At 43.7% G+C, this 18,559-nt stretch overlaps 1 protein-coding gene across 1 annotated transcript in view; it reads right to left on the bottom strand.

Annotated features, from left to right (window-relative positions):
• The window catches only part of BEGAIN (brain enriched guanylate kinase associated), a 180,397-nt gene that overhangs the window by 74,691 nt on the left and 87,147 nt on the right, over positions 1-18,559 (bottom strand). Inside the window, exons 3-4 of the mRNA XM_080993448.1 lie at positions 9,375-9,464; positions 1,060-1,221 (exon numbers count right to left, since the gene is read on the bottom strand). Coding sequence (XP_080849574.1) covers positions 1,060-1,221; positions 9,375-9,464 — 252 coding nt within the window. The remainder of the gene's footprint in view (positions 1-1,059; positions 1,222-9,374; positions 9,465-18,559) is intronic.

Below are 18,559 nucleotides of genomic sequence, written 5' to 3'. Positions count from 1 at the left end.
TTAGGATCTCTTTTAAATTGCAGGTTTAAAAGCAGAAACGAAACATAATGAACAAATGCAAAAAGTGACATGGGCCAGAAAGAGACGGATCTGTCCATCTTATCCACTTTTGAAAATGGACAGAAGATCTGCCAACAAAGATGGAAACCATCTTCTGGGAAAAACTGGCCTTGCTGCAGGGTCTTCTTCCTTGCTACTCCTGAGCTGTAGAATATCCACCCATGGGCTGCATATTGAGCACATTTCCTTCCTGAACTCCACATGTCTTCAGGATTCACCTACTGTTTGTTGTTCTACTCTTTTGCTGCTCACTTTTTTTGGTGTTCTATTAGATTGTTGGAAACTTGTTTTCCTGTCTGTCGGTATTCATTTGACAGTCAACTGCTTTTAAACTATTAGGGGAAGGTAGAATAAAAAGATTGTGAGTGGATGAATAACTGAAAGGGTTTAGCCACAGAACCTTTTCCATCACTGGTCTTGAGCATTATTCACAACACAGCGACCTCTGAAAACATTACTGATAGTAGTTACTAATGATTTGGAGACTCAAGGTATGATTATGGGGATCCTCATAATAAGCCACTCCTGATGGGACAGAATATGCTACATGGAGGCTATTTTTCTTCCAGTCTTGGTAAATGTTGGTACTTACTGGTCAATGAGCAAAATTAAAGTGTGTTGGCGTGTCTTAAAATGAGCCAGTAGGGCTGCAGCGCTCTGTTAAGTAACTTGAGAATCAGTCCCATGAAGTTAGATGGGGCTTATTTTTGAGCAGACATATATATGATTGTGCTGCTAATCTCAAAAATGGGTCAAAGACTCACTTTTGGTCTTTGCCCATGGGCCATGTTGAAGGTCCAAAAGAGGATTAAATATGGCCATTTACTGAAGGAAGTTGCTTAGAAATTTGAAGCTGGTTGCTTAGAAATTTGCCAGTTAATGTTAGCATTTCCTGATGGCCTCCTTCAGCATTTCCAGCAGATTGCAACATTTTCCAAATTACCTAAAGTGAAATATGACATTTCTTTTGAGGAAAGGTCAGTGAATTCAACAACTAACCGTCTCAGCTTTTCAGTCACTTTTTCAAGTTCTTCCTGAGCACGTCTGAGTTCTACTTCAAGATATTGGCGTGTAGAATCAAATTCTGTTTCAAGCATTTCCAGTTTGTGAGTTGTGTAGGAGAGACGCTTGCGAAGTTCCCCCTTCTGTTCCTGCAACGTGCTGGAAAGACAAAAGATTTGCATCTGATTAACAGCTTGACGGAGGTCCTGGTGACAGAAGTGGTCACAGTCTTCGTAAATTATACTACTTTAATGTAATATAATGAATCATAGTTCTTAATTGTTCACATTCAGCACTGCTGTCATTATAGCTGTCCTGTGGATCAAGATTACAGGCTTGCTGCTATATGACATTTGGAAAATGTAAATCACCGCCAACGTTTGTTTTTGGAATTCGCTCAGGAACATACAAAACTGACTTATCCCAAGTCAGAATGTTGGCTTAAGCAGCTCAGAACTGTCTATTTTGGATTAGCAGTGGCTCTCCATTGTGTCAGCCACAATTATTTATCAATTTATCCATTTGTTTATTTATTCAATTCATCCCCCCCCGCCCCCCGCTTCCTCCCAAAGGAGCCCAGGATGGAAAACACACAAGAAGTAAAATGACCAAAACATTTAAAAAACAATTCCTGCAGATTGGTAAAGATCTTCACTTTAAAAGTATTGTTGAAAGATAAAGGTCTTCAGTAGGAATCAAAATGACAACAGAGATGGTACCTGTCTAACATTGAACAGGAGAGAATTCAGAAGGGTAGGCGCTACAACACTGAAAGCTTATTCCTGTGCAGAAAGGAATTTCTGATAAAATGGTACCTGCAGGAGGCTCTTTTTGTCAGAACGCACTGATCATTTGGCTATATCCTGAGTATAGGAGTCTTTTTCCAGTCTGGTTAAAAGGTAAAGGGACCCCTGACCATTAGGTCCAGTCGTGGCAGACTCTGGGGTTGCAGCGCTCATCTTGCTTTGTTGGCCGAGGGTGGCGGCGTACAGCTGGTCATGTGGCCAGCATGACTAAGCCGCTTCTGGCGAACCAGAGCAGCGCACGAAAACGCCGTTTACCTTCCCACCAGAGCGGTACCTATTTATCTACTTGCACTTTGACGTGCTTTCGAACTGCTAGGTTGGCAGGAGCAGGGACCGAGCAACAGGAGCTCACCCCGTCGCAGGGATTCGAACCGCCAACCTTCTGATCGGCAAGTCCTAGGCTCAGTGGTTTAACCCACAGCGCCACCCGCGTCTCTCCAGTCTGGTTACTTGATAGGAAATGACAGTGCATGGATCTGGGACGTTTTGCACACAAAACGCAAGGGGCTGGATAAAACTGAACCCTTCTTTTCATGGAAAGAGATCTTCCATAAATGGAAAGCTCTTTGATGACAAGGAGACGCCCACCAAAGGAAAGGGGAGCGGGGAGGTGATTTTTACTGATTCTCCCTCCCCACTGTGCTAACCTAGGCCCAAAGAACCATCAACTTCAGCAAACTTTAGTGAACAGCAGCCATGAAGGCCTAAAATGAATGAAAAGGATGGAAACAAATAAATTCTAGGTCCCTTTGTGCAGGCTGCTTTTTGGTAGCTCTCAGTTAGTCAGATGAGACACTGGTTTCTTAAGTGGTAAGTACGTGTATGATAAGGTTAAAAAAATAATTAAACCTAATAACATGCTAAGAAAAGGGTGCTCTATCTAGGTCTCAGGACTCTCCATAGGCCACACCCCTCCTTGGCCACACCCCTTCTCAGTCCTATTTCATATCCTTCTCCAGTGTTTTCTGGGTAGAGAGCAGTGTGGAAGTGTGTGTAGAAGCTGGCCTATGGCACAAAGGTAAAATTGATATTTTCTGCCCCGCCCACTTTCGTCTCTAGCCCCGCCCAACCACCGCTAGCATGGGGCTCCCAGAAAGTTGCCCAGAAGGAAATGTGGCCATTGGTCTAAAATAAAATGGTTCTCAACCCCTGTGATAAAAAGGACAACAACAACAACAACAGTATCACAATGGAAGCGGGATTATAAAGACGGTTGGATTGTTTTGAAGAAAATACTCAAAGGTGCCAAAGTGACGATGACTTAAGGAAATGCTGGAAAAGCAATACATTCCCCTAGTTAGAGAGGAAAACCCACAATCTACAGCTTACATGAGCTACAGTTTAAATTTATATCCCACCATTGCTCACAAAGAAGTCTAAGATGGCAAATATACAAGCAGTAAAAAAACAGTTACTTATTGATATGCAGACTGGGAAAGATCCCTACATTAAAAGACTTGTTGAAAGTGGAAGGTCTTCAGTAGGATTAAGGATTGATATTTTTATTATGTTTTTAGATATGTTGTAAGCTGCCCAGAGTGGCTGGGGAAACCCAGCCAGATGGGCGGGGTATAAATAATAAAATTATTATTATTATTATTATTATTATTAGGCACCAAAAAGACAACAGGGATGGTACTTCTCTAATGTTTAATGGGAGGGAATTCTGATGTGTACTGTAGGTGCCGCGAAACTAAAATGGTTTCTTTTCTTCCACACAGTTCATTTGAACAAATGGTCCTTTCTCTCTCGTCCCTCCCATGAGGAGGGTTTGGGAATATTAACATGATGCACAGAAAGCTGAACCTCAGATACTGAGGGGTCATAGCACAGTTGTATGCTCACTTGCAGTTGGTTTCTTGGTCGATGCTCTGCACCCCAGTCATAGGATCGCAGATAGGGAAAGAGCCCTGCCTAAGCGTCAGTGCCAGTCAGATAAGAACCAGGATACGGCTGAAATCGGGCACATATTCAAATGGGAGCAAAGAGGCATAGGACTGAAGGGGTACACAAATTACTTCCCCCACTCTGTATAGCTCCATATACGTACAACCATGTGGAAGAAAAGTAGTGCAGATGCACAGTGATGCTCATGAACAGGACAGCACTTTCCCAATCACATTTTTTTTTTAAAAATGAAATAATTTTCTCATATTTCCAATCTTAAGTTCAATACTACACATTTCCACATTAGGTTGCAAATCACCAGCAATTCTAGGAGAATTTCTTTTACACATTTTTGTATATATATATTTCCCATTATACACACATTTTTGCAAAACAATTTCCTGTTGTTGTTGTTGTTAGAAGACATCTGAAGGCAGCCCTGTTTAGGGAAGCATTTAATGGACTATTGTATTTTAACGTACTCCCAGTACGTTTCCGAGCACAATTCAAAGTGTTGGTGCTGACCTTTAAAGCCCTAAACGGCCTCGGTCCAGTATATCTGAAGGAGCGTCTCCACCCCCATCGTTCTGCCCGGACACTGAGGTCCAGCACCGAGGGCCTTCTGGCGGTTCCCTCACTGCGAGAAGCCAAGTTACAGGGAACCAGGCAGAGGGCCTTCTCGGTAGTGGCGCCCTCCCTGTGGAATGCCCTCCCACCAGATGTCAAAGAGAACAACAACTACCAGACTTTTAGAAGACATCTGAAGGCAGCCCTGTTTAGGGAAGCTTTTAATGTTTGATGTATCACAGTATTTTAATATTTTTTTGGAAGCTGCCCAGAGTGGCTGGGGAAACCCAGCCAGATGTGCGGGGTATAAATAATAAATTACAACAATTGAAACACAACATTAATATTAGAACAACGTTAACAACAGTTTTAGACAACTTAAAATTACAGAGATAAGGTGGGTCCCGGAAATATGCACCGAAAGTATCAAAAGCCAGGGCAAAGAACTCACGAAAAGCTATACAAGGAAGGTGCTAGAATGCACCTCTGTGGGAAGTGTGTTCCACAACTTAGGAGCTGCCACAGGGAAGGCACACTCCTGAGCCACCCTTCCTGAGCTTCTGAGGGCAGTGGAGCAACCAAGACAGCTCCCTCCACTGATCTTAGCTCTCAGTAGGATGTGTAGGGAAGAAGGGTCTATTTGGGGACTGTGTAATATTGGGCTTTAAACACTAATGTGAGTGCCTTGAATTGAGCCCGGAAATGAACTGGCAACCAGTAAAAATGCTAATAATGCACCATTGCATTTTATTTCTCCTAATATATGCATTCACACACACGGTTTACCATGGTATATGCATTTTTGTAGACCTCTCTTGGCTGAAGAATGACATTGCAAAATTCGGAGAACTGCAAATTTTGGAGAATGGCTGTTTCAAAAGGAGTGAATTAGGTGAGATCTGAGATCTGGTGGTCAGTATAAGGCACCTTCCTGTGTTCCTATAGCAGGGAATGGGCAAAAGGGTTTTTGTTTCTTTGAGCAAAAAAGGGACAGCGTTTAGCTAAGGCTGCTAAGTTTTCAGCCAGCTCCCATAGCTGGGATTTTAATAGCAGCTTCTTCTGGAAACATTTGGAGGTGAAAATGCTTATCTCCGTGCCCATTTCTGATTGGAGCAGACTTCCACCAGGGTCAGCTTCCTGCATGTAGAATTTGGCCGCAAGTCATAACTAATGAGAATAGCAGTTTGACCTCCTGGTTTCCTCAACTCCAGCTGCTATTAAAGACACAAGAGCAGGTCAGGGTGAGCTCCTCCACCCCGCTGACCCCTGGCCAGCTGACAATGCTACAGCCAGTTTGCTTCTAATAGGTAATTTGGTTAAGTAAAGCAGAGATGAAATGAAGTCAAGTGCATATATAAGAATACACAGAACTATTGTTGGCCTGTATTCGCACACGTTTTTTTTTATAGATTTCTTTGCTGCTCTTTTTTTAAAAAAAGAGCTTCAGAAAATGCATTTCAAAAAAACCTTAACATTAATAGCAAATGGCAAACAGTGAAAAGATTCCTCCCGTCTAAATCCTGAAAAGAATGCATAGCAACGCAGAGATAATGATCAAGGGTTGGCTTTCTGCAGGTAACGTTCCTCTTGAGTATAGAGCAGGCATCCCCAAACTCGGCCCTCCAGCTGTTTTGGGACTACAACTCCCATCATCCCTAGCTAACAGGACCAGTGGTCAGGGATGGTGGGAATTGTAGTTCCAAGACAGCTGGAGGGCCGAGTTTGGGGGTGCCTGGCATAGAGGATCTACAGCTTGGTCTCCTCCCACTTCACAAGAGACTTCTAAGAACATAAGTACCTAAGAAGAGCCTGCTGGTCAATGGCCCATCTAGTCCACCATCCTGTTCGCACAGTGGCCAACCAGATGCCTGTGGGAAATGCCCAAGCAGGGCCCAGGCACAAGAGCACTCTCCCCTCTTGTGCTTTCCAGTAACTTGTATTTCAGAAGCAACTGTGGAGGCTAGTGGCTAGTAGCCATCGATAGCCTTCTTCTCCAGGAGTTTGACCACTCCTCTGTTATATATTCAGTGGTCAGCATTTGCCTGAGCTTGAGTCTGGACTAAGGATTCTGAGCCCCTGTGTTCTGATTCCATACATGATATCCAATCACAGAACATTTCAGGATTTGGGCCACTGCCATTGGCCCTTAAACTCTTGAGTTATGATTCGCAGCTTGGGAGTTTAGACAGCCAATCATGTTGAGAGTGGGAGTGGCCCAGGCCTTCAGAAATGTATATAAGCAGTTGCTTTGCCCCTGTTGTCCAGTTCTGTTAGTTCAAATAAAGGTTCTTGCTGTCATCACTGTGTCTTGCTTCGTGGGAACGTACCTACACTTCAAGAACCATCCCAGCTTGTGGCCACCATTGCGTCCTGTGGGAGTGACTTCCTTTTATCTTACCTAAATCTTCCAATATTCAGCTTCACAGTATGTCCACAAGTCGTAGTGTTACGAGAGAGGGAGAAAAGCCCCTCTTCAGCCACAGTTTTGATGCCATGCATAATTTTGTGTTCTATCATGTCACCTCTTGCTTGCAAATTTTCCTCACAGTGGAGCCACTCCATCCCCTTGGCTTCCCTTTTCTGAACCTAAAAATACTTCCCCTAGACATTAGGTTGGCCACTGAGAACAAGATTCTGGGCTAGGTGGCCTTGTGTGCCTTCATGGCATGGAAAGGAGTCATGTTCCCCCAGCAATAAAACATTGTGAGAAGAAAGCCTGGAGCGCTACAGGCTTCTAAACAGAGAGAACGCCATTGCTAACCTGACCTGGAGTCTTCATAATGCATTGCTAGTTTTTATTAACAAGATATCTGGTTTTGCTGAAGAGACAGTTCTGAGGGTTATATATCTGGGGGAGGTGAAGCTGCATGCTGGAGGAAGATAAATTACTCTGCTCAGACCAAGACATACAGGGGAGTTGCTGCCAAATTCAACAATGACTAAGGGAATCTAAAATAGGCTGGACACGTAAGGAAGCTGGGATTGTCAAACATCAGCCTTCTGAGCCTCTGTATTTCACTTCAAATTATACTAGATGATGCAGGCTGCCTAATTCTGGTAATCTGATAGGAAAAGGAAGAGAGTGGCATCATCATCATCATTTTTATTTGGATTTCTTACTCGTCCTTCACCATAAGGTCCCAGGATGGGTAACAACAATACAATATTACACCCAAATTATTCCCTTCCTCAGTAACTCTCTAACCTTTTTGCCCTGCTGGAGTATTGTATTTCCGAAAGACCAATTTCAGTACATAAAAACAGAAATTCTCTTAGTGAAATGCTCAGATGCCTTTGATGTGTGTATACAAACTTCCTTGCTCCCACCAAAAATAAAACTTTTGTATGTTCATGTTTGAGCCTAAGAAGAACAATAGCAATAAAACAGTTAAAATCAGTTAAAGCATTTTACGTTCAGAAGAATAAGGCATATCTCTTGCCATAGACATACAAGAGTAAGGCTTCATCATGCTCTGCGGTTTGTGAGTTGCGGGGGTAAGGTATGGGGTGGGTCAGGCAGTGCAAGAATAGACAAGGGGTTTGGTAGAATATGGGGGAAGGGCAAAGAGTGGCAACAGTCATATATATATGTACACACATATATAGACAAGGGTAAAGATGTGCCTTCTCAGAATATGATGGGAGCTATACAATGAAGGAGTGCATGTTGAACTTTCCTCCCTCCCATTTTCTGATTTTGAATTGTACCTCTAAAGCTTTTACCAGAAAACGAAAACTAGAGAGATAGACACATGTTAAACGGCCACAGCTTTCAACACTGATGACGAGCACCAGAAACAGGGAGCGTGTCGTCATCCACCTCACCTGCCCAAAGAAATGAATTATTGTATAAGCTCCCTGAGAATGGAATCCTAGAAGGAACCAAGGAGCTATTCTGTTGCTACTTTTTCCACACAGAGAACCAAATTTCCAGGAGGCAGAGATTAAAGGTAAACACTTTAAAAAAAAGCAGACAGCTAAAAAGAACAAAGCAAGCCATCCAACCAACCTCTGGTTATGAAGAGATGGCTTGAGTCCAACAGCAGTGATATTGAGAAGTGCTTATTTTCAATGCTATGGTTCCCAACTGACGGGTGGGGTAAGACTGCTCCCACACTTTTAATAACTTTTAAGAGACTCTGATTCCTTTTCCAGAGCGACAAATACCCAGAGTGGTTTAACAATCAATCCCTTTCCCCAGGAAACTCTGCGAGTTATTATTTATTATGACGTATTACCTTTATATCCCTTCCTTCCTCCGTGGGACTTGAGGTGCTATTCATACTTCCCATTTCATTCTCATGACAACCCTGTGAGGTAGGTTAGACTGAGAGGCAGTGACAGATCCAAGGTCATCCATTGAGCTTCACAGCTGAGCAGTAGGTCGATTCCTGGTCTCCCAGGTCACAGTCCAGCACTCTAACCACTAGGCCACAATGGCTGTCCCACAGAATTGCAACTGTGAAGGGAATGGGGGTTTCTCTAGGCACCCAGAATTCTTCTAGGGAAGCCAGGACTAAAGTGCTACCATAGTTGCTTTAAATGTATGGTGTGAATGTGGCCATGATCTCAATATTGCCCTGGTTGGAAGCAGGGAGGAAGACAAAGCTAGAAGGAGCTGGATTTGGTTCCATCTACTGCTAGGCCTCCTGCTTCCATCATCCTACTAATCTCACTGAGCACCAGCCACAACTACATGGAGGGTGTCTTTCGCAAGAGCAACCCAAACATGGAGCTGCTGCTGTCCATTGTGATCTTGCAGATTAATGAAGCAACATTTTCTATGAAGCAACGTTCTTGCCAACACGTATCGTGTGCTGGTATTAATTACTGCAATGTGCTGCCATGAAATCTGTGGCGAGTACATTCAAGCGGAGCTGTTGTCGGGTCCCTAATTTCCAAAACGCTGCATCTTTTATCTGAGCGGCTGGCAAATGGCTGGCAGGGGAAGAGAGGAGTTAAAAAAAACAAAACAAAAAAACAAAAAAACAAGCAACAGCAGAAAGTTATAAGAGAAAACATCAACTTGACAAAACATCGCTGTTTAATTACCTTTCCCAGAGGGTAGGTGAAGATTTTGCGAGCCTGCCCTGGAGAATTCTAGGTTGCCATAGGCAGGTTGGCACCCAGGAATTTCGTACCCTGCAGTATGAATAGAGGACAAACCATGGCTAGGAAATGGGTCAAAACAGACATCTGCGTGGTCACCTAGCTAAAAGCCCTGCACATAAGCAGGCAGCAAGCGGGCGGTATCCATATATTTGGATATATCGGTATATAGGATTTGCTAGTATGTCTTGGATTAGGGATGGGTGAATCTGTCCATTTGGGTTTCTCCCAGTTTCTCATTCTTCTTATCTTAAGTTCATTTCTCCACCTTTCCCCGTCATTTTGCAAAGTTTTATTTTTTAGAAGTCCTCCCGAAAATTCATCAGCATTTTAATGCTGAATTTCTCCCGATATGCTCATTTTTGTATGCAGTTTTGCCTCATGCACACCTTTTTTTTTGCAAAGCAATGTATTTTTATTTGTTAATTTTTACATATATATATATATATATATATATATATATATATATGCATTTTCCTGCACACTTTACAAGAAGACACATCACTTAGAGAACTGCATTGAAAAATTCGGATATGCGAATTCTGAAGGCTGGCTATGTTTTTGCTCACAAATTGCATCAGATAGTGCAAATTTAGGTAGGTTTGCATTTAGATTGAATTTCTCTCCCATCCCTAGTTTGGATACATACAAGATGCAAAATTAGCATGTGATTTATTCAAGCATTTTAACTTCCAACAAGATCTGCTGTCTATATCACAAAGCAGAAGTTCACAGTGCAATCCTACGCATGCCTTCTTTGATGTAAGATTCATTGAGTCCTCAGGCAAGTGTGTTTAGGATTGCAGCCTGAAGGCCTCATGCAGTTTGGAGAGCATCTCTCCTCCTCAGTCCTCTGTCTCTCCCCCCCTCCACAGCAATTAGGCTAAGAAATAAAGTCTCATCTGAAATACATACAGCATTTCTTCCTAAGCCTAATCGCTACACAGGGTGGGGATTTGTGGGGGTATTTGTGTGTGGCAGTAGAGAAGGACCTCACACCAAATTATGCCTTCAGTGCAGCAAATAGGCTTGAAATCCCATTGATTTGAACAGACCATTCCCCCCACACACCCATCATTATGGGGTGGAGGAGGGTGATTTTTGGAGCTGGTGGTGGCGGCAGATGGTGGATTGCACTGTATAGGATTGCAGTGTTAGGGTTAAGATAAGGGATGGGCTTATGCAACCTTTGAGCTTCTGGCGGACATCTTCCCCACCTGCCAATAATCAACCAGAGGGATTGTAAAGGGTCACTGGGATACCTCTAGGTACAGCCTGGTTTGTTTTTTTTTTTGAAGTCCTTTCGCATGATCCACAAGAAAGGAGACTGGTCCTGTTACTTAAGGTCCTTGGTTGGTTAGCTGGGTCCTGAAATTCTCTTATTTCCAAAATTAGTACCTTTGGGTTGGATTCAGACAATTGTTTTCTAGTACCTAACGTTTTGTCTTGCATGTTACTCATGGGAACCAAGTAAAACTAGGTTTCCAAATCTGTTCAATACATGATGGACACTACAGATAATACTGACTCTTTTTGCCTTTGGGTCAGATTCTTCCCAAGCCCTCATTGAATGCCTTAATCTTAAATGTGTGTATATGTAAACAAATGAATGTGTGAAACTGAGTGATGGCTGTATTTTATTTATATATACCGATTTTTCCTTCCTCACTGGGATGGTGTCAGGCCTGCCAAGAGAGCATCAAGCCAAACACACTGATGTACTTCACCAACCTGGTGCCCTCCAGGCATCAGCTGGTGCTGATGGGAGTTGTAGTCCAAAACCATCTGGGGGGCACCATGTTGGCAAAGGCTGATGCACTGTGTCCACTGCTTCAAAGCTTTGGGGAAGGCAACCTCAAAACCTGGGAAAATCGAATTCTGCATATATCACCGACTGAGCACATCCAGCAGCAGGGGCAGAACAAGAGCTGTGAAATGTTTAAGCTGAGGGAAAAGAAGAAGAAAACGAAGGCACGATGGGGACCAAACCCTGAAGAAGCAAAATATATATTAAGGCAGAGCTAAAGCAGGTTGGAAATCTAATAGAACACCAACAGGTAAGCAGACACGTAACAGGAAGTACTGTATGAAAACCACAGCAGCGCAGCATCAACATCAAGCACCGGTCCTAGTGTTGAAGGCAGTTTAACCATCTCTCTTTGGTGCAGCTCCTTGTATTTCCACTCAAACCCTTCTGCACTGGTGAGGAAAACAGATCCCCCTTACTTTTAAGTTCTTTACTAATATATATAAAAATACACATTTTTCTTCTTTATGGTTGACATTTGTATCCCACCTAACGGCTTTGCAAAAGCAAACAAAAGCAAACAAACAAAACAAGAACAAAACATAACCTGGGGCGGGTGGGGGTGTTTAAAGAATGGATACCATTCTATTGCTAAAGGTTAAAGCAAAAACAACACCATTATAATAAAGAAAACCCACAAGCATTTGGTGGATAGCACAACCGTACGTGTTAATCACTAGGTGGCACTAGACTTAGTTGCATGGGGGGCACGAAGAGTCAAGAGTTTTCCTGTTCCTGCTCATGTTGGAGAAAGGCAACAAACTTCCTGTCTGGCTCCCTGACCCGTGTGCCCTCTAAGCCAGGGGTCAGCAAACTTTTTCAGCAGGGGGCCATTCCACTGTCCCTCAGACCTTATGGGGGGCCAGACTATATATTGTTCGGGGGGAGAAAGAATGAATTCCTATGCCCCACAAAAGACAAAGAGATGCATTTTAAATAAAAGCACACATTCTACTCATGTAAAAACATGCTGATTCCTGGACCATCTGCGGACCAGATTTAGAAAGCGATTGGGTCGCATCCGGGCCTTAGTTTGCCTACCCATGCTCTAAGCCTTCCATGATAGCCACCATGTTTCCCCATCAAAACACAGTGGATGGGATTCACCTGACAGACCCCATCAACACAACCTGTGCAACAGGAATTTCCCCCGCATGCCCTTCACACCCCTGAAATTGGCTTGAGGTTGGGTGAACTCCCACAAAAGTGCATGGGAGGGGGAGGGGGTCATTCTGTCTGGCAAACTTATACATGCAGAGGGAATGTTTGTAATGGTGTGATGCTAAATTCCACCTTCTGAGACTGAAATAATATTTACATGACAAATAAACTAAATATCTGTGCACTGGGGGGAAAAGTGACTTTCACTACTTCCCCAAAGATCGCAATAGGGTGGGCCTGCTGACTTTCGCTGTGGGGTGGGGTGTTCCAACATTCAGGCACCATCGCTGGGGAGAAGGTCCTGCACCATAGGTCAGCCAAACTTGGTTCAGTATAGTCGCCAGGTGAAGAAGAGGACCAGTCTCCTGCACCTTTCATAGTTTTGTGGAAGAGGAAATGTGAACAAGTGTAGCTTGCCATGCAAATTGCATTGCAACCATGTTTAGCAATCTAGTTAGTTTGCATGTCAAGCTACACCTGCTGCCGTTTCTTCTTCTACGTAACTATGAAAGGTACAAGGTAAAGGGACCCCTGACCATTAGGTCCAGTCGTGTCTGACTCTGGGGTTGCGGCGCTCATCTCGCTTTATTGGCCAAGGGAACCAGCGTACAGCTTTCGGGTCATGTGGCCAGCATGACTAAGCTGCTTCTGGTGAACCAGAGCAGCGCACGGAAACGTGTTTACCTTCCCGCTGGAGCGGTACCTATTTATGTACTTGCACTTTGACGTGCTTTTGAACTGCTAGGTTGGCAGGAGGAAAGGTACAAGAGCCTGGTTTAATTTTTCACCTGGCTACCCTAAAATTCAGGTCATGCTGGTGCTTGGGGCACAATCCCACTAATGGCCTTTGCACATGGGGAAGCATTTATTAAAAGAAGCATTCCTTGAACTGCCATGTGGGAAGCCATCCAATCATGTGGAGTCCCACCTCAAGTCAAGGGCTGTTCCAAGACATTTTGCTGCCTGAGGCAGGCCAGCATATGCTGTCCAGAGACTGCTCCTTCCTCCAGCCTCGATGTGCAGCCATTCTACTCATCTAATGCCCCAAAAAGGGATCTGGAGGAAGGACTGAGCCCTGCTGATCACTTTGCTGCTGCAGCAAATTCTGTTTAAATATTGTTTGCATCCACAGAATAGCAGAGGTAGCACAGGTGCCCAAGTAATCTCTGATGAAGGACCCTACGTCATGTTGTCCACAGGTCTCTGACAAGCCCAAAAGCAGGACATAATTTCCACACAGAATATATTGTTTTGTTTTATCTCGCTTGGTTGATAAGTGAAAAGTAATGAGGATTAACATCGGAATGATTTATGGGAACTATCGTGAAAATTATGAAAGCAGTAGAAGTATGAGATGATCGGACCCCCCCCCCCCGACCTCAGAACATGGGAACATACCTCCATTTTTTTTTTAATAATTTGGTATAATATTTGGACTGTTTGATTATTGAATAATATAATTTGGAATATTTAATATGGTTTGATTGGATTGTTATAGTGGAAAATTTAATAAATAGTATAAAGAAAAAGACAAGCCCAAAAGCAATATCCTTCCCAAGTGGTTGTTCCTCAGTAACTTCTATCCACTGAGCTTCTATATACAAGAAAATAAGAAGAGGCTTGCTCAGTGAAGCCAAAGGACCATCTAGGCCAGGATCCTGTACTCACAGTGGCTTGTGGGAAGCCTGCAAGCAGGACCTGAGTGCAACAGTGCTATCACAACTACTACCTGGAGCAACTGGTAACCAACAGCGAAGGCTGAGAATAGCCATAACAGTCATTGAGAGCCTTCTCCTCCCTTAATTTGTCTAATCCTCTTTTAAAGCCACCCAGGTTGGTGACCATCATCAGCGAATTCTATGGTTTAACTATGTACAGTGTGAGAAAGTCCTTCCTTTTGTCCGCCCTGAATTTTCCAACATTCAGCTTCACTGGATGGCCCCAAATTATAGTATTATGGGAGAGAAAGAAATACTTGAAGGTTCCATATCTAGTGAACTAGGGCTAAATAAGACCATCATTCATATGTACCAATCAGCAGGTCTTCTCCTATCACTTGCCATTTAGCTAATGGTTGGCTGTTCTGCAGCCAGGAAATTTTATTTCTATTATGCCTAGTTAATCAGTATACAATACAATAAGGAGCTGCTAATCAGTAGGTGCTTGTACATGCTTCTGAAATGAGCACCTTGAAAGTACACATCAGTGTTAAAACCAGACTGAGTCTTGCAAAGGTAACCATGGCTTAGCTAATTTACCAGTTTCCAGAAGCATAAACACAGCCGCCGCCACTGCCAATAAATTCACCAGACCGTGCTCAATTCATTTAATTTTCTAAAATAGAGATGATACTTCAGAATGACTCCAGACCACACATAACTAGCACAGTACAGAGAAGATGGGCTGGGTGGGGATACGGGAGGAAGGCATAGACCTGTTGACTACAACTATCTGGCATGTTTTCACCACCATAAACTGGAAAACAGGGTGCTGATGACTCAAGCCCTAAAGCTTGGCTGCTAACTGCTAAGGCAGTGCATGCCCCCAGATCCAATCCAGGACACCTCAGTGAGCAGAGGGTTCAGTCCTGCTCAGTTTGGCTGTATACACATGGATGTTCTGCAGGGAACATGAAAATGAAGCCAAAGTACAACAAGGGGCTATTTGAAAGCCCTCTTGCAAAGAACCTCGTACTGCTCTTTATAGAGGTTGCTGCCTACTTCTCCTTTTCTTCCTCCACCAGCCATTTCCCCACCTTTTGACTGCGCTGCAGGTGTCTGTGGTGTCTCTCTGTGTGGGAGGATACATGATTCAATATTCCCTATATGTAAAGTACTTGTTGGAACTCTGCTCTTCAAAATTATTTTTCTTTTTCCTCTTGCTCATTATTAAATTATGTCTGTCTATTCCAGAGATGTAGCTTTGGGGGATTTTTTGGGGTGGGTGTGGGGGTTGTTCTGGCTTTGTGCATGTTTTCACATGCAGGTGCACAGACAACCCCTTAGCTGCACATAACCATTGAGAACAATAGCAGCATAAAATTGGCATCATATTTTAGAAATATGGCTCTTTGCAATGGAATCAGCTAACAGCTACACAGTCCTAAATGACTGCAACTGTTAGCGAATTCCATTGCAAAAAGAAGAAGACACAATTGCCTAGAAAATGCCCAGAAAAGGCATTTAGTACAGACAAATTACTGAGTAGGTAAGCAATAATAATCTTGAAATATCTGCAGCTACCAAAGGCAAAATGTAACTTAATAACGGGGATGAATAAACAAAGCAATTTATTATAAAGCCAAGATCCTTTTCTCAGTCTGGTTTTAGAAGACAAGGCTGCAATTTTAAAGGCCTCACGTTGCATTCCGTGAGTGCCAGACAGTTTTGACTCTTAATGGAAAACGAATAGTGAGAGGCAACTTCAACAAAGACTAAATATCTTATGTGAAATATTCACAAGCAAGGGGTCTCTAATGTGTTGGGTTTGGGGGCTGGGTTTATCTGCTCAGTGCCCTCCTCTGTCTTGATCACCTGTGTGTGTGTGTGTGCAGGACTGCTTGTGGGATCACAAACTAGCAGGGATTACATGGAGTGATCAACTGTATAATGTAGCCCCTCCATATGAAATACTCCCTATATGAGGATGCGGGTGGCGCTGTGGGTTAAACCACAGAGCCTAGGACTTGCCGATCAGAAGGTCGGTGGTTTGAATCCCTGCGACGGGTGAGCTCCCGTTGCTCGGTCCCTGCTCCTGCCAACCTAGCAGTTCGAAAGCACATCAAAGTGCAAGTAGATAAATAGGTACTGCTCTGGTGGGAAGGTAAACAGTGTTTCCGTGCGCTGCTCTGGTTCGCCAGAAGCGGCTTAGTCATGCTGGCCACATGACCCGGAAGCTGTACGCCGGCTCCCTCAGTCAATAAAGCGAGATGAGCGCCGCAACCCCAGAGTCGGTCACGACTGGGCCTAATGGCCAGGGGTCCCTTTACCTTTTTACCTTTATATGAGTTCCATCAGGGATGAAGACCCTTTATTGCCACCTGTTTGCTTCCTGGTTCATGCACAGAAACCAGATGAATCTTAGTTCAGCACTGAAAACAGGGCCAAATCTACCCTATAAATCACTTTAAACATCCATGGCGTCTCCCAAAGGATTATAGGAAGTGTATTTTGTTAAGGGTGCTGAGAGTTGTTAGGAGGCCTGTCTTCCCCTCGCAGAGCTACAATTCTCTGAGCGGTCTAATTCACAATCCCTTTTCAGAACTCTTGAAATTATAGCTCTGGGAGGGGGATAACAACTCTCAGCACTCAGTGAGGGCGTGGAGCAGGAGCAGTGATAGAGTGCGGCCTGAGGAAAGTCCTTAGGGTGGATACAGGTCTTAGAGGCTATGTTTGACCTGAGATTCCTCACCCGCTTTCAAGCATTATAGCAACTCCAGACCCAAGTACGGGTTGGAGAGCCAGTGTGGTGTAGTGGTTAAGAGCGGTAGACTCGTAATCTGGGGAACCGGGTTCGCGTCTCCGCTCCTCCACATGCAGCTGCTGGGTGACCTTGGGCTAGTCACACTTCTCTGAAGTCTCTCAGCCCCACTCACCTCACAGAGTGTTTGTTGTGGGGAAGGAAAGGAAAGCAGAATGTTAGCCGCTTGGAGACTCCTTAGGGTAGTGATAAAGCGGGATATCAAATCCAAACTCTTCTTCTTCCTACCCCTCATGAGGAAATTTGACATGCAACTTGACAATCACCTGACATCACAATGACATCAGCGAATGGGCTGAGCTCCGTCATGGAGTTGGCCATACAGCCATTCCAGACATACATCTACCTGCGCCATATCATGTCAGGTGTGGGGGACTGGTAGGCATAGTTTGGGGGAAACAGCCTTGCAAGCCAAATTGGGACCCAGATTTGGCCCATAGGCCAGTGGTTCCCAACCCCTGCTTGCTTTATAGATCACCCAAAGTTTCTTTATGCCTCTCTTCTGCATCTCAGCGGTACTGGTGACATGCTTTGCTAAACGAGACTTTAAATAATTGCTCCTAAGTGAACCAATGCTGAGAGATGCACTGTGCTGTAATAATTGTGGCATATATATATATATATATATATATATATATATATATATATAAACCCACCCAAAGGGATTAAATAACTTCCTGTCAGAGATAATCAGTGTCAGTTGTACCCACACTAATCCAATTCAAAAGTGTAAGGCTGAGAGATAATGAGCAATTATATGACTTATTTATTTGCCTGGCATATTAGAAATATGAAAATGAAGCTACCAACGTTGCGAAAGTACACTGGAAATGGTTTCATCTCCAGCAAAAGTGGGTTTGGAGTGGGGAAGAATCTGACACAATCCAGAATCTGGAAGAAGGTTGTTTCCTTGAAAAGCCAACTGGGTGGGGGAATTGCAGTTTGATGGGAAAGCCGTTTAGAAACCAGCACTTGCTGAATCAGTGTAGGCACCTATTTCTATATGAGCAATATTTTTATTTTGTCTTTAGTATGAAGCTGGTGAGATTTCCCGTAGGGAAAGGGCTTCCTTCTATAAATAGATCTGCAAGTGCTGAATATACTGTATTTCAGATTAGAAATAAGGGAGCTTTTTTTATTACACTGTGGCACGATAATGCAATTTGTCTTCCCCACTCCCCTCCCCTCCTCAACCTCATTATTGATTCACTTTTAGTATTTTTCTATGCTGCAAAGCATGCTTGGGATTTTCTCAACCCACCCTGCTGCAGATGAGATAACCAAGGGAAGTTCCAGAGTCAAGCGAGGCCTTGATCAATGCGATGGTTGTGTGACATTTTGCTGTGACACCCATAATAGGGTAGTTCATCATCTTTGAGGGTGGTTCCTGGGCCACATGTGCACAGCCCCCGTGTGTGGTCAGCAGGGCGGTCATTTATGCATTGCCAAGGAAGGGAAATTAGCTAGCATAAAACAAGGTGGAAATCTGCATCAAATTTACATCTGATTATTTGTATATATACATGCACATTTAGAAATAATTCCTGGGGGAAAGGCCTTAGCTTGGCAGTACAGCATTTGTTTTGTTGGTTGAAACTTATCTTTTTCCCTGTCGGGTTGGCACCCTTAACCCTACTGGATTCCTACCAATCCAAATGGAAAGCTACACTGCATGAAAAGC

The sequence above is a fragment of the Podarcis pityusensis genome, assembly GCF_964106645.2.
Source record: "Podarcis pityusensis genome assembly, chromosome: 1".
NCBI lineage: Eukaryota > Metazoa > Chordata > Lepidosauria > Squamata > Lacertidae > Podarcis > Podarcis pityusensis.
This window is presented reverse-complemented; position numbering and strand designations above follow the sequence as displayed.